The sequence below is a fragment of the Astatotilapia calliptera genome, chromosome 11 (genome assembly GCF_900246225.1).
Source record: "Astatotilapia calliptera chromosome 11, fAstCal1.2, whole genome shotgun sequence".
NCBI classification, from domain to species: Eukaryota; Metazoa; Chordata; class Actinopteri; order Cichliformes; family Cichlidae; genus Astatotilapia; species Astatotilapia calliptera.
In genome coordinates this window covers 31,112,976-31,126,881 of record NC_039312.1, presented here as the reverse complement: position 1 = coordinate 31,126,881, position 13,906 = coordinate 31,112,976, and the positions used below count along the sequence as shown (strand labels likewise).

At 40.0% G+C, this 13,906-nt stretch overlaps 1 protein-coding gene across 1 annotated transcript in view; it reads right to left on the bottom strand.

The window, feature by feature from the left end:
• Positions 1–13,906, bottom strand: part of vwde (von Willebrand factor D and EGF domains) — a 28,510-nt gene that overhangs the window by 10,795 nt on the left and 3,809 nt on the right. The window contains exons 3-16 of the mRNA XM_026185511.1: positions 13,644–13,875; positions 13,082–13,156; positions 12,141–12,370; positions 11,441–11,530; positions 10,156–10,303; positions 9,079–9,293; positions 8,914–8,987; positions 8,542–8,815; positions 8,227–8,423; positions 6,962–7,767; positions 6,561–6,697; positions 5,080–5,244; positions 3,667–3,771; positions 965–1,079 (exon numbers count right to left, since the gene is read on the bottom strand). Of these exons, the coding sequence (XP_026041296.1) occupies positions 965–1,079; positions 3,667–3,771; positions 5,080–5,244; positions 6,561–6,697; positions 6,962–7,767; positions 8,227–8,423; positions 8,542–8,815; positions 8,914–8,987; positions 9,079–9,293; positions 10,156–10,303; positions 11,441–11,530; positions 12,141–12,370; positions 13,082–13,156; positions 13,644–13,875 (2,863 nt within the window). The remainder of the gene's footprint in view (positions 1–964; positions 1,080–3,666; positions 3,772–5,079; positions 5,245–6,560; positions 6,698–6,961; positions 7,768–8,226; positions 8,424–8,541; positions 8,816–8,913; positions 8,988–9,078; positions 9,294–10,155; positions 10,304–11,440; positions 11,531–12,140; positions 12,371–13,081; positions 13,157–13,643; positions 13,876–13,906) is intronic.

The window sequence follows — 13,906 nt, the reverse complement described above, 5'->3', positions numbered from 1 at the left end:
AGGACACTGTTAAATAGAAGTTGATGTTTATTTTTTGTGCAAGTTTGAGGTCCACGGTGGAATCACAGTCGAACACGGAAGTTTTCTGTACATGACCCCGAAGGTTACCTTGAATGGAAAATTGGCCAAATTCAAAGCAGATTAGAACTTTTTGATCAAACCTTTTTGTAACCATTACAAGATCTTCAGCTTGATTACAAGAGGAGACACAAGTCCAGGAAGGGCATCTGGGGTAAAAACCCAGCAAATCAAACATGCCTGTGAAAAAGGAAGTAGCCTTTATAAAGAGGGCATTTTGTGCACCATTTACACCATTTATCTGCATGAGTGGGCAGCTTTAGCTTATGTCAGACCAAATTTTCATTCAGACAAATCTCTCAAAGTCTCTCTGTGTTTGTGTTTGGGCACAACGAGATTTAGATTTAGACATAAAGTTAAAATTCATATATAATGATGAACTAGTTACCGTTGATAGAACATATTAACTATTTAAAAAAATCTTTTAAAAAAAGATTTAAAAAAATCTGTTTTATGTTCTTGTTTCATTGTGTTCACAGATAAATGATTGATGAATTGGTGGAATCAGCGTAATGAATAATCAACACATTGACTCCTGTTTGGTTATTTTGTCAGTTTGTTTGAGTGGAGCTGAGCTGCTCAGCTGCGTCTGACCTACTTTAAGCTGAAGAAGTGAAGTTGGTCTCAAAGCGTAACAGTGAGGTAAGCTGTCCTTGTATCAGTGCTGGGGGACAGAAGCAACTTCAGTGGATCCAATCTGCTGATGAAGGATCAAAACTGCCCCAAGTGACAACCAGCTACAAAACTCAGTGAAGAGTATCCAACCTCAGCTCTTATGAGGAGTTTCAGTCTAACACTGTGTTACTGTACCTCACCATCAGAGTAGACACTGATAATTTATAGAATGTGAACAAATTGAAAAAAAGTAAGAAAGAAAAGCAGATACTCTCTGCAATGGACCAGGTGTGTTTGGATGAGTCTGGACGGCATGCGAGGCAAGGGCTGCTGGGAAGGGACTCCCCCTCATTGTAACACAGGCCATCAATGTTACAGGTTTTCTCCTGGAAAGCAACAAACATATATTATTTACATTAAAAATGCATTTCATAACACACAACATGTTGTTTAGAAGACCCTTATCCAAAACTACTGGTAGTGAGGAATGTGTGTGCATGTCCAAAACACCCGTGGTGTCAGATTTAGGTTCAGAGTTTTTTCTTTTTGTTTAGTGTACTGTGTTTCTGACATTATCCATCTCTGTGTCCTGTCTTATTTGCAATTGTTTGTCAAGCCCTAATTGTGTCTGCCCAAGCCTGTGACAAGAGTAACTTTACATAGTCGCACAAAAGACTGAAGGTCTCTTAATTAAAGGCCTTTTTGTAAATGAAACAGTGGCTTCTAATCAGCATATTTGGTGTTTTACATCACTATCAGATCATGAACAGCATGTATTTGATGATGTACCCACTGGAAAACACATCTATTCCATGTCAGTTAAAATTAAGCTTTTACAACATTTCCAAAAACACACTGACTTGTCTTCATTCTCTTCTTCATTATTATTAGAATTTCTAAAAATGAAATAATAGATAATTAATGAATTAATGACAAAACAGCCTGAACAACAAAGGGAAGCTTAAGGGACTAAAACAAAATGCAGGATCAGACAAACAACAAACACCAAATTAAAACAGAAATAAAAGGATGGGAAATTAAAAATTAAAAAACAAGGTCAAATGAGAGAGAACACGTAGGCTGGTAACAGTAGACAGGACCATATATACACAGCCATGATTGAGCACAGGTAAAAACAACTGATACAGGTGAACATAATGAGGGTGGAGCAGAAATCACAAAACAGGAAAATCAAGAGAAGGAGAGAGAGACACAAAGGGCTTTTCCTATCTTCTGTCTTATTGCCTGTGACCTGGACATCAACCCATGATGACTCAATTCTGACAATTCTGAAGGATAGAGAAAGCTGCCAAAGGATCTATAACTGTGTACCCACCTTAAAATTATTTATACCTTTGCTAAACCATAGCAGGAGAAGGACTCGTCTTTTATATCGATTTGTTGTTTCATTTAAAGATGAGCAAACTTTCTGTCCTTCATTGTCTGTGTTACTGTGTTAACAAAGGTATTGTCTGGACTTCAAGTCTGCTTTTCTAAATGGTATTTTTCCAAATATCTAATTAGAGATATTTTATTGGCTGAAGTTTCAAATTAGTGTTTTATTAGTGTATTGTAGTTGTATAAGTAATATCAAAGCACAGCAGCAGTTAAATTTCCTCTCCGGGGCTTGGATGCTTGATTTCAGCATCTTTCTGCTTCACACCCACATTCACATAAGGCTGAAAGTTTGAATGTAATGGTTGTTGGCAGGAGCGGCTGCAGGCATAAGCAAATGTTTGGGAGCCCCGGGGTACTACAGAGTGCACAACAGCCACAGGAAATAAATGAATAGATGAGAAATCTGCAGTTATAGGTGCAGATTGCAGAAGAAAATCCTCCCTACATGTTACCAGCTGGTGGGTTTTCCCTTTTTTGCACCTGTTTAGAGCACCTGTTCGTTGGCTTGTTGGAGAGAGGGATTCTAATTTCTAATTTCTAATGTATAGAAAAAATGTTTTTTGGATTTCTGCACATTTTAAAATAGATATGAAATTACACTAGTGAAGTTTTTTTGAGATGTTGATCATGTAGATAGAAAAATTGCTTCAAAGACATTTAAAATAACTAAAAATTATGTAAATAACTGTAAAATTATGTGAGCAACTAACTAATATTGAAAAAAAAGGCTTTGGTTTTAGCAATACGAAACCCATGTGTACAAAAGATCTGCCTCTAACAACACGTGATAATTAAGTTTCCTTAAATCTCTATTAACAGATTTCCTCACATGCATGTGCAGAATCTGAGGTCTGTTGGCCAATCACGCGTACACTAACTTTGTGTCCATGCAGGTAAACAGCCTGTGTGGAGAGCAAAGCAGGGACTGCATTTGATGAAATACAACTGCAAAGCTATTGCCTATCAAGTGATGAAATGTTACCTTTTAAATTAAAAAATTATTGCATTTGTAAACAATGGCTGCTGCACAGAGCAGGAAGTCTTCAATCTGTGATGTGCTATCTTAAAGCTGATATTGATTCTGGCAACACAGAAGCCCTATAAGTTAGCTGTTGCCTCTAAAGGTTTCCGTCAGCAGACTAGCTGATGTGTTTCCCGGCTGTTTTTGTTTAGTGCTGAATTATTGAGCCTATAAAGTGTTCAGTTTAAAAATAAGAAAGAAAAACGGGGGGGGGGGGGGGAGCTTAAAAATTAAGTAGAGCAGTTTTAATTGTTCATGTTAATACCTTTAAATACTTGCAGTGGTTTAAATAATGCTTATTCTATAAGCGGCTGCTTAATAGTTTATTTTATGTACACATCATAAAAGCCGCAAGCATGTGCACGTCATCTATAGTCCACAATTTCTTGCATACCAGGCAGACTCTGTAGGCCATGCTACACCTGGATCTGTTCTTGAGCTTTGCTAGAAAGAATTTGTTCAATTAGAAGTTTCACAGTTAACATATAAAGAAGCCTATTTCACTCCTTGTCCAACTATAAAGTAAATTATAAAAATAATTTGAGATATCTCACCCTCAGGGTACAGACAACTTCAGTCCTGAGGCTGCACATCTGGCAGGCTCCATCGTAAAGAGTTAGTATCTTTGCATTGCTGTAGCTGTAACCGTCATTGGAAACCTGTCATCAGCAGAAGCTTGATTACTGAGACTCACTGGGAAAAGGCGTTAAACAGGCTGAAAAAGGTGAACGGTCATCACAAACACTGGGTTATTTAGTCAAAAGGCCATTTTCCTCTGAATTTTCCCATAGTTCTCACCATGGGAAAACCACAGATCTGGGAATTCTATCAGGGGATAAAGCTGGCCTCTCCTGAGTTTGGTACTTCTGAGTGATCCTAAAAATATCATGTTTGGACTTGACAGTGTTTGTTTAAACTCAGAGAAGACAATCCCAACATGTGCCAGTTTAAAAACCTAGCAGAAGCCAGACGAAGAAGAGCGGACCAAACAGAAAAAAGATTTAAGAAAAAAAAAACAGAGAGCAAACAAGACACAAACAGAGTGAGTCTGTGGTGATGGTCAAGCTAGAAAATGTATAAAAAGAGGAAGATGTCTCAGCGAAAACACAAAGTGGTGAATCTAAGAAATAAAGACACTAAAAAAAATGTTGTTTCCGATCAAAGCCATTACATTTGAAAGCACTAACAAATGCACCCGTACATTCCTGCAGGTATGCACTGCATTGTCACGTTTTGCAGCCAAAAGAACTGGCTTTCACCGTGTCTCCTACGAGTACTGTGAGAATGTGTGTGTGGGTGTGTATTTGTCTTTGCACCGGTCACCCTGACACAAAGAACAGAAAAGTGAGTACAAACAGATGAGTCAGTGGACTAATTGGTCTAATCTTAGTAGATCTTCACTGCAGTGGAAATGCAGACAAACAGCGGTCTGAATGATACGATGAGCTCCCTGGAAAAAAAGGCTTTTGGTAGTCTGAATGGAAAAATAAATATTTCCAGTTTAGACTAAGAATAACGTCTTCTGTGATCTCATTGTAGTGTAAATGCTAAAGTACTCTGTAATACATTTTCACTAAACGTAACTGTGGAAACATATTTGTCAGTTGTGTAACTCAACTATTTTTTTTATTCCACTGGGTTCATTTTCCTTTCTAAGCCAAACAGAAATTGGAGAAAAACCTCCAGCTGCACTCAGTGCACGCTTTCTATTACTGCATCCATGCCATTTAAACATCCTACTGCAAATTTGCTACTGATGCATTGTTAGATTGTTATATATGTCAGAAAATAAGCATATAGTTTCATATTTATCATTAGTTTTGAGAAGCGGACAGGAGCATGAGAGAAAATGATAAACAAATGCTGTAAGAGAGGCAGAAGATGAGTTTGAAATGTGTAGACAGGACCTAATGAAATGTATAATTTCACAGTGTGCTCTTTATAAAATGCCTGGAAACATGACTTACTTTAATTTGCCAGCGGGCCAGTGGTCTGTTTGTCACCGTTTCCAAGTCCACACCTGCAGAAACCCAGCTGTCCTCCAGGGGGAGCTGGCACTCCAAAGCTGTGTCATTCAGAAAGGTGGCCAACACAAACAGAGGCTCGTCCAGAATCCACTCCCCATCCACAAACTAAAAATGAGACAAACAGGGGAAGAAGAATTAAGGTAGAACATGGTAGGATGTGTAAGGTAGTATGGTAATGTAGAAAAAAAACAGATGTATGGATAAAAAGATGAAAACAACATTAACTTGGTATAAATATATATTAAAAAAATCTACTGATAGAGGTCAGCCGAATTCTGCAACATCTGGCTGTAATTCGCATTCTTACAGTCATCAAAATGTGCAGCTTTGCCACTTTTTATTGATCCGGCAATATTCACCAGCACATTTAAAGACAAATATCAGATCTTTTAAACTTATGGTAAGATGCCAAGAGGTGATGGATTATTGGACTTGCACTACATATATGGATGTGTTAACAAGCAACTGTTCCAGTGCCATTGTTGTGTTTACAGCTTGATACATCTTATTACTGTATGTAAAATTAAATTGATTACATCCATGCACACTATGGTTAGCTTGTTAATGTCAGTTTAATACAAAGGACATGAATGTGTCTCACTTCCTGATTAGACTCAGGGAAACAAACTGGATCTCTGGACTTCATGTTATTAATTCAGTTAAAGATCTCTGTGATTAGTCTTTGGTCAAAGGGAAACCTAATCACTCAGTTACAGGTTGGTGGGATTTATGGGAGCATGACAAATCTAAAAGTTCTGAACAACAGTGAGGAGGATTAATTCAATCACGGAGGGAAATATAGAACCATTTCTAGTGTGGAACAAACCACAACTAACCAACAGTAAGAGCCATCAACAAAAGGAAAGAAGAAGAAAAATAATATCAGAAAGCAATGCTAAAGCTACCAATCTCATGGTTTCAGTGGACTTTGGAAGTTAGTGGCCCTCTGCTAATGTTAAGCAATCTAAAGAGGCTTTCAGAGAAGCGGCTTCTTTCAGAGAAGAGTTTTTACTGCTTGCATTTGTGATTGACTTCTTGTAATCTCTAGCTCTCTTCCACAGCATGTCTTTTGTCCTGTCTTCCCTTTGTCACCCCAACCGGTCGCAGCAGATGGCCGCCCCTCCCTGAGCCTGAGTTCTGCCGGAGGTTTCTTCCTGTTAAAAGGGAGTTTTCCCTTCCCACTGTTGCAAGTGTGCTTGCTCGTTGGGGGTCATATGATTGTTTTTCTCTGTATGTATTATTGTAGGGTCTACCTTACAATATAAAGCACATTGAGGTGACTGTTGTTGTGATTTGGCGCTGGATAAATTAAATGAAGAGACAGAGAAAAAGTATATTGTGGTATTTTGTAAGGTGGTACTACAGAAAACAAGATGTACATCAACTAAGGAATAAAAGGAAAAGAGAAGCAGGAAAATTACCTTTTCTTTAACAAACTCACACTTGAGCTCGTAGGAGTCCTTGAAGCCTTGACCATGGATGTTGACGGTGGTGCAGTTTCCCTGACGGACATCGCATAGACCATCCTTCTGCAGCGTAGTGATCTCTGGGATCTGGTCTTCACAACATTAACAAAAAGTGCAGATGAACATGAAATGTTACCCTTGGGAGTTCAGTCCAAATCATAAACCACATGTCTGACGATCATAAGTCTGTCATCATGGACATCCAATGGAAGATTAATGTATGTAACTAATAACTATATTACAACTATGCTATAAACATAGGGATACCTTACAATATCGTGTTGTGGGAGTACAGCATTATCACAAGACTCTGATCTGTCTACTATATGTAAGTGTCTCATGTGGATATATGTTACCAGAAAGCGCACTGCAGTCATAGGAGCTAAATCCTGGGAAGCAGACACAACCCCAGTTTGAGCACTGGCCGTTCCCGTTGCAAAGATTTGGACACTTCAGGATGGCCACAGCATCCTGGTACTTCTCTTCTCCCTCCCCCTCCTCCAGCAGCCTCCTCTCACACTCGTTCTCTAGCAGCGGTATAGTCGCATTCAACCACGACTGCTCATCCTTTAGCTGTAGGTCAGTAACACACATGGTCACGGCATGGTTAACAAATAATTCTTTCAGCAGGTGCCTGCAACCCATCACTATGCTCGAGTTTGCCACAGTCTGCCGGCACTGGGCCTGGGCCTGCTGCTCAGTGAGGCCAGAGGGTGTGGGCCACGTTAGGGGAGATTCTGGCTGAACTGCAGGTTCGTGGTCTTCTGGGAAAAAGTAGGTAACGCCTTCCAGATCCGACTGGCTGAGACTTTGATGTGGGGAGTTAGAAATGAAACGTTGGGCACTGCGCCTGCCTCTGGGTTGTTGATAGGCTGAGGTTGAAACTCTTGAGGCTCTCGAGGGAAGTGGCTCTCTTTCATTTTCACTGAGTAGTTCCACAGAGGTGATGTACTCGGCTGTGACGTCCATAGTTGGGACGACACTGGGGAAATGCATGTTGCCATGATTAGAGCAGCTGGGGTCGGATGAGCTAGTTGGCTGAGACGGGGCTCTGGGAGATGAGAAGCGGGGCATCTCTTCCTGGCAGGTACAGTGCCTGCGGGAGTTCAGTGTACTAATATGGGATGGCACAGTGTCAAACAGGCTATTGCCTGGGGGTAACCTGAGAGAGAAGGAAACAATGTCAGTAAAGAGGTAACAAATGTTACTAACTGTTTTTCTGCATGGTCGTAATAAATTGTTCATAGTGGCAATTTCAGTATTGTGGTCCCTGCTGGCTGCAGTGTTTTCAAGTTTATTTAATCCTTTGGGACGTGAAGTCCAAGTGAAATAATCCAAACATACATTCTCTAACCTAAACCAATACTACTAAATACAATCCCACAGTGGGTCTCTTTAATAGTTTTGGCAATATTCATGGTCAAACATTGCCTTTCAATGTGTGAAAAATGGGCTGAAAATGAGTGGACAGGCCTATTTAAGAAAAAAAAAACTTCTAGAAAAGCATTTGATATATGGAGCTGTATATATAGATTGAGGATTTCTTCTTCCTGCATAGCTAGAGCACTACGTAGCTTATAAGCTGTTATTGCTTACAGCAATTAGAACATGAATGCCTGACCTCCATTCGGAGATAAAAGCATGTAGATCCTCCAGTTTGGCGCCCCCTGCTAAGTGGAAGTCATTTTCTGATTGCCCATCATAGGTCCCACACAGACCCTCAGTGTGCCTCCAGTCGGAAATGGGGGCTCTCAGTGTCAGACTCATTCCCCAGTCAGATACATCAGCACGAACAAATGCTCCAGAAGAAAAGGTCATCTGCAAAAAGTCAAATATTGACAAAAGAAAATATAACTTTAAAACCAAGAAAGGCAAGAAGTTTACCAGGTAGCTTAAATTGTGAAATTATTTAGCTTGTGTACTCATTTTCACTCACAGTGACTTTGCGTCCTTGGTAGGACTCTGTGATCCGAATGCCGCTCTTACTCAAGTCTCTGTTCTTCACAGTCAGTTGAGGCTTGGTTTCACCCATTTCCCCATTGCACATGTCAAAAGCAATAACATTTCCCGCATCCCTCGCCACGAATCCACACACACACGAGGCGGCATGCACAACGCTGCCGCACTCCCACTGACGGACGTGAACCTCGAAAGGCCAAAAGCTGCTCTTATACAGGACAAAGGTGCCTATTTGGGAGTTGTCATAGTATCTGTATGGTGCAAAAACAGGAAAGAAAGCTCATCTTTTATTATGGACAATTTAAAACTTAATACAGAGTAAGCTTCCTTATTAACTGAATTAAAGTACCTGCCATCAAATGTGATTATGTGAGGATCAGTGAAGGAGTAGCAGTAGGCTGAGGGAACATCCTTAACCGTTATCTAAAATATAGAAATCAATTTCATTCTTTCTTAAAAGAAATTATACATGATGAGGTGAGGGAGTGTGAGTTTAATAGTTTGACGTGTTCACCTGGACAGGTTTTGGTGAGTATCCATTCCAAAGAAAGTTTTGTGTGATGATGGGTTTAACAGTGATCTCAGTTGTCCTGTTGCCATCTTTAACAAAGTCTGTTACAGGACTGAAGTGGATCACAGCCCGGCTACAAATGCCCTCGCGACAGGCACCCTGAGACAGATCCACGACACAGGAAGACAGGGACAGATCTGCACCCAGCAAACCATCTTCTGCAATACAAGGAGTTATTTTCACTTCATTTGAAGGATTAAAGAACACCAAAAAAGTACTGCACAGACATTTCTTTATAGCTAAATAGCAATAACACAGCATTTAAATGGTCCTGCCGTTAGAGACATTTACAAAGATTTATTAACATGTAATCAGCCCCTTCTCCTTTCATTTATTTCTACAGATTTATACAAAAAAAAGTGGTGGAGACTTTCCTATGGGCTAAAATAAATGAAGCATAGTAAATTTGATTAAATATGCCTTAAACCACAATTAAAGTTTCTCCAAACACTGACTTAATTATTCTTATGCACATAGATTGAGGGAGGGAGCAGCCCTTCACTGATCCCAAACAACAGGCACAACATATTTAGCATCTCTGAACACAAGAACAAACGCTTTACTAGATCACAGCTGTAAAAAAGTTTTATGTGACATCAACCTGAAATGCATTTGTATATCTGTATATCTGTATATCTATAATATTTTTCAGTGGGTAATTTGATATTTTTATAAAAAATATTTATATTTAAATGTTATACAACATCATACAGGTACAATACCTTTTAAGTATTGCAAAAAAGTAATCAAATTACTATATATATCATATTTTTTTATTTGACCCTGATGTTAGGCTCACTGCACAGCATTGAATTAACATGGCATCATATGCTATATTTGATAATCAAATCCACATATTGGATCATTTAAGAGATTACTGCAAGTTAATAACCTGCTGTTTAAAAATGCATTTTAAGCATAAAATCTGCATTAATGTTCCCTGTAAACTGCCTACAGTACAGCCTGTGCTATTAGAAAGCAACAGTACACACTGTCATTTTTACAGATCAACCAGGTCACCTTCACTTGTTGTGCTGAGCTGCAGGGACAGAGTGCACTGCTCTGCAGAAGCTGGAGACCCTTCTGGACATGGAAGAGGAACCGTGCTCTCGACCACCATCTCATACAATCTGCCATCCTCAGATACACTGCTCGCCTCTGGTCTTAACTGCACAAAACATGATTTTAGAAAGAGAGGGTGGTCTGGTCTTTTATACCGAGTGTTTATCCACAACTCATCTAGAAGAAGACAGTTACGATAAGCTGATATTTAAGTGATCTGAGTCAAAATAACAACCAAAATCTAAATGAAAGCATAATCTTGTCTTTTTTAATGTTTTATGTCTGTGTACACGTCTCTTAATTTTTATTTACATGGACATGTGACAAAGTGGATGAGCAGTTGTAATACTCTCCACTTGTCCCAGAAGTATTGACTTTTTGCACATTATGCACATTATTCACTATATATATTTATTTGCTATGATTTGGTATTGTCAAAGTAACATTGCTCACTGACTATCCCGGGTTTGTTTGCGTAAGCATTACATTGCCAGCAAACCAAACATTCAGAAATTAAAGCAAACACTCAGTTACATGTTGCATTGTATTTTATTATGTTGCAGAATTAAGTCATTTGTGCATAATTACATTGTTTTTTTTGTTTTCAGTCTTCATGTAGGTCAGGTGTGGGGAAAGGCCTGCCCAGCATTTTCTGATTTTTAAAGTACTGATGATGTCATGTCTGACATCAGCAGGTTAAACAAAGAGGAGGGGTTTCTTTTATCATAGGAATGCTTCCCCTACAAAAGGATTTGCTGAATATTTCTTCTTATATCGGGCCATTTAGTTGTGTAAATGTGTTAATCAGAAGAGTGGGGAGCTTTATTTAATTCTCAGTCATTTGTGTTGAGTTTTAGATTCCTCAGCTCAAGCTAGTGGTATTGGCTAGACTAATTGAAAAGAACTTGACAGCCTTATATATAGTCAGTCTCTGCTTGATTCAGAGAAGGGAGGAGAGCTGAGTTGTGTTGCTGTGTTTGACTTTTGTTACTTAAGTTAATTTGGGGGAGTTTTGTTAAGTTTCACTGTAAATAAATCGCTCATCTATGGGAACCCAAAATGTCTGCTGAGTCTGCTCACCTAACACCTTCCTTGACGCTGGAGTCAGACAACCTCACAGGACAGAAAGCTCAAAACACTGTAACTTATGTCTAAACCTGTACATGTCTGCAGACTAATGACCAACAAAAAAATTACTAGAAAGAGAGATCACAAATATAAATGTCAGATAAATATTATTTACCCTGATCCCAGCAAAGAACTCCTGACTTTCCACCGAAATACCCCGGACACTGGGCGAGTCCAAGAAGAAACTGGAGCTGGAGCAGTAAATCTGAGCCAGAGGGAGGGAGATGCACATATATTACTTCCATTTTTGTTTATTTTTAAAGATGAAGTATTTAATATAGTGTGCTATATTGCAATTTCCAGGCAGTCTTTCCTTATTTTAAGGGTATTATGTCATAGTCTTCATACAACAGGCCTTGACAGCACCACACTAAGCAAATGTTATGGTAATAAAGAAAAAATGAATTGAACAAAGGAGAGTAGAGATGGGAAATAAAAGCAGAGAAAAACTCCAGACTGTGTTGAAGGCTTTTGGCCCAGTTAAACACATGAGCAGCTCACAGTAAAATAAAACGACATGTTGACAGGCATTGGTAATTCCTTCAGTCCCTGCTGCCTTAGAAATCCAGGAACCTCGTCTTTGTTTATATAGCAGATCTTATTTGCAGAAGACTGACGAGTGGAAGGTTGCATAAATTCTCAAAAAGTAAGAGAAGCCCACCCAGCAAAAACCTGCTGAACAGTTTCTGAAGGCATACTTTGTTAGATTTTTGAATCATTTTGAGATTTGGTTTTAAAAAACTCCCTCTAACACAGAGTGGCTAAACAGCAGTCCCACTACGCTCTTTAAAGGACTAGTTCACCCACATGCACACCTTGTCTCCTAATCGCAGGTTGAAGCCGTCGAGCTCGATAAAGGCGAAGGTCTGGATTGTGGTCTCTTGTTTGAGCTCCTCCTTCCGGCCCTCAGGTGAGAGGCGGGACCAGGCCACCACATAACCCAGGGAGCTGTTAGACCTGCTCTCAAAGCTGCACTTCAGGTAGATGGTGTTACCTGTCACCTCTGAGACGATCACTGGCACTGACAGAGTCGGGGGCTGATTAGCTGTTGGGGGAGGAGCAGAAAGATGAGGCAGGTTATTGAAGCTTAATGGGCACTTTTAAGGTCCTCTGAAAAATGTGGAGGTACTTCTATCCACATTTTTATCATCATTCTCTAATTTTAAATATTTTTGAACATACGCCACGTGTCATCTCAGATATAGAAGACACACCCACTTACTCTTTAAATCTGCTGTTATGAAGGGCAGCCAATTAGAAGATGGTTGATTTAAAGAAATCAAGGCTAAATAGACAAAGACAAAAGTATGCACTGGTATTCTATGTGCTCCATTATTTACACGGGATGCCTGTTGGGTGCGAGTTCTTCAAGGCAAGAACAATTGCAGACATCCCACAACAGCAAATAATTAAACAGGAAGATGAATTAATTTAGCAATTCTAAATTCTCTTAATTATCAGAAATCTGAGCTTTATACTGGTTTTTGAAGCACACTAATGAACATTTTCAGTAGTCTGTAATTATTTCTCTCCCTAATTTCCACCTCTACTTCCTGAAGCCTGGCTTGGCATAATTCACAGTCTGAGTCACTACTGGAGACCGGGACCAGAGGACAGCAGGACACAGGCTCAGGTCATTAAGAGGAGAGGTGTGTTCCTGACCATATGACCTCCCTGACCTCCAAAGTGTTTTGGTATTTAATCTAACATGAGGAGACAAGCGAGAGCCATAAAAACACAACAGCGGGGTCCTCACTTTTACAAGATCCACCGACGTTCACCTCACCAGGACCGCAGAGCAGCGATGATGTGGGCAAAGTGTCTGACATCTCTGTTAGGGAGACAGGAGATTTATAACAGATAATTATAAAATAGCATGACTTCAAAACGATTATGTTTCCGCATTTCATTTCTTCCCCTTTTCATTTTTCATTATAAATTAGCACGTAATGTAGAAATCAAAGGACAGTGATGCCTATGCCAGCTGACACTGTCTGACACTGGGTGGGAGACAGTACACCCTGGCCCATCACGTTCACAGCTACAGCAAATTTAGACTGAGAAATTATGTCTGTGGACTGTGGAAAGAGAAAGAGAAGCCACGAAGGCACAAGGAGAACAAACTTCACACAAAAAGCCTCCAGCTATGCAGCATCCAGCATCCGTTCCCTGTTCTTTAAGCATCATACGGCCACTAATACTAAACTGAATTACTGTTATGCTGCTATGATTCAGTCTTTCCTTGATTTTTTTGAGCAGTGTATCGGCATAAGAATCATGCTTTACATTACAGTCATACAGTAATTACTGTTACTTACCCTGTGCACAGTAACCCATGCAACCCTGTGTGGGCTGGAGCAGGTAAACATAGAAGTCTCCACAGTTTCGGACAGTGACTGGGATGCGAAACATGCAGCACTCTTTGCTGCTGCTCGAGAAAAACTGCCATGCAGCGCAGGCTGTCAACTGCCTGACCTCCAGTGGCCCTGGCAGGGACTCACCCTCACCCAGAGACAGCCATACCGGGGCCTGAGTCCCACAGTGGTTTACCTAGATGTTTGGAAACAGAGGGGGCAGGGGG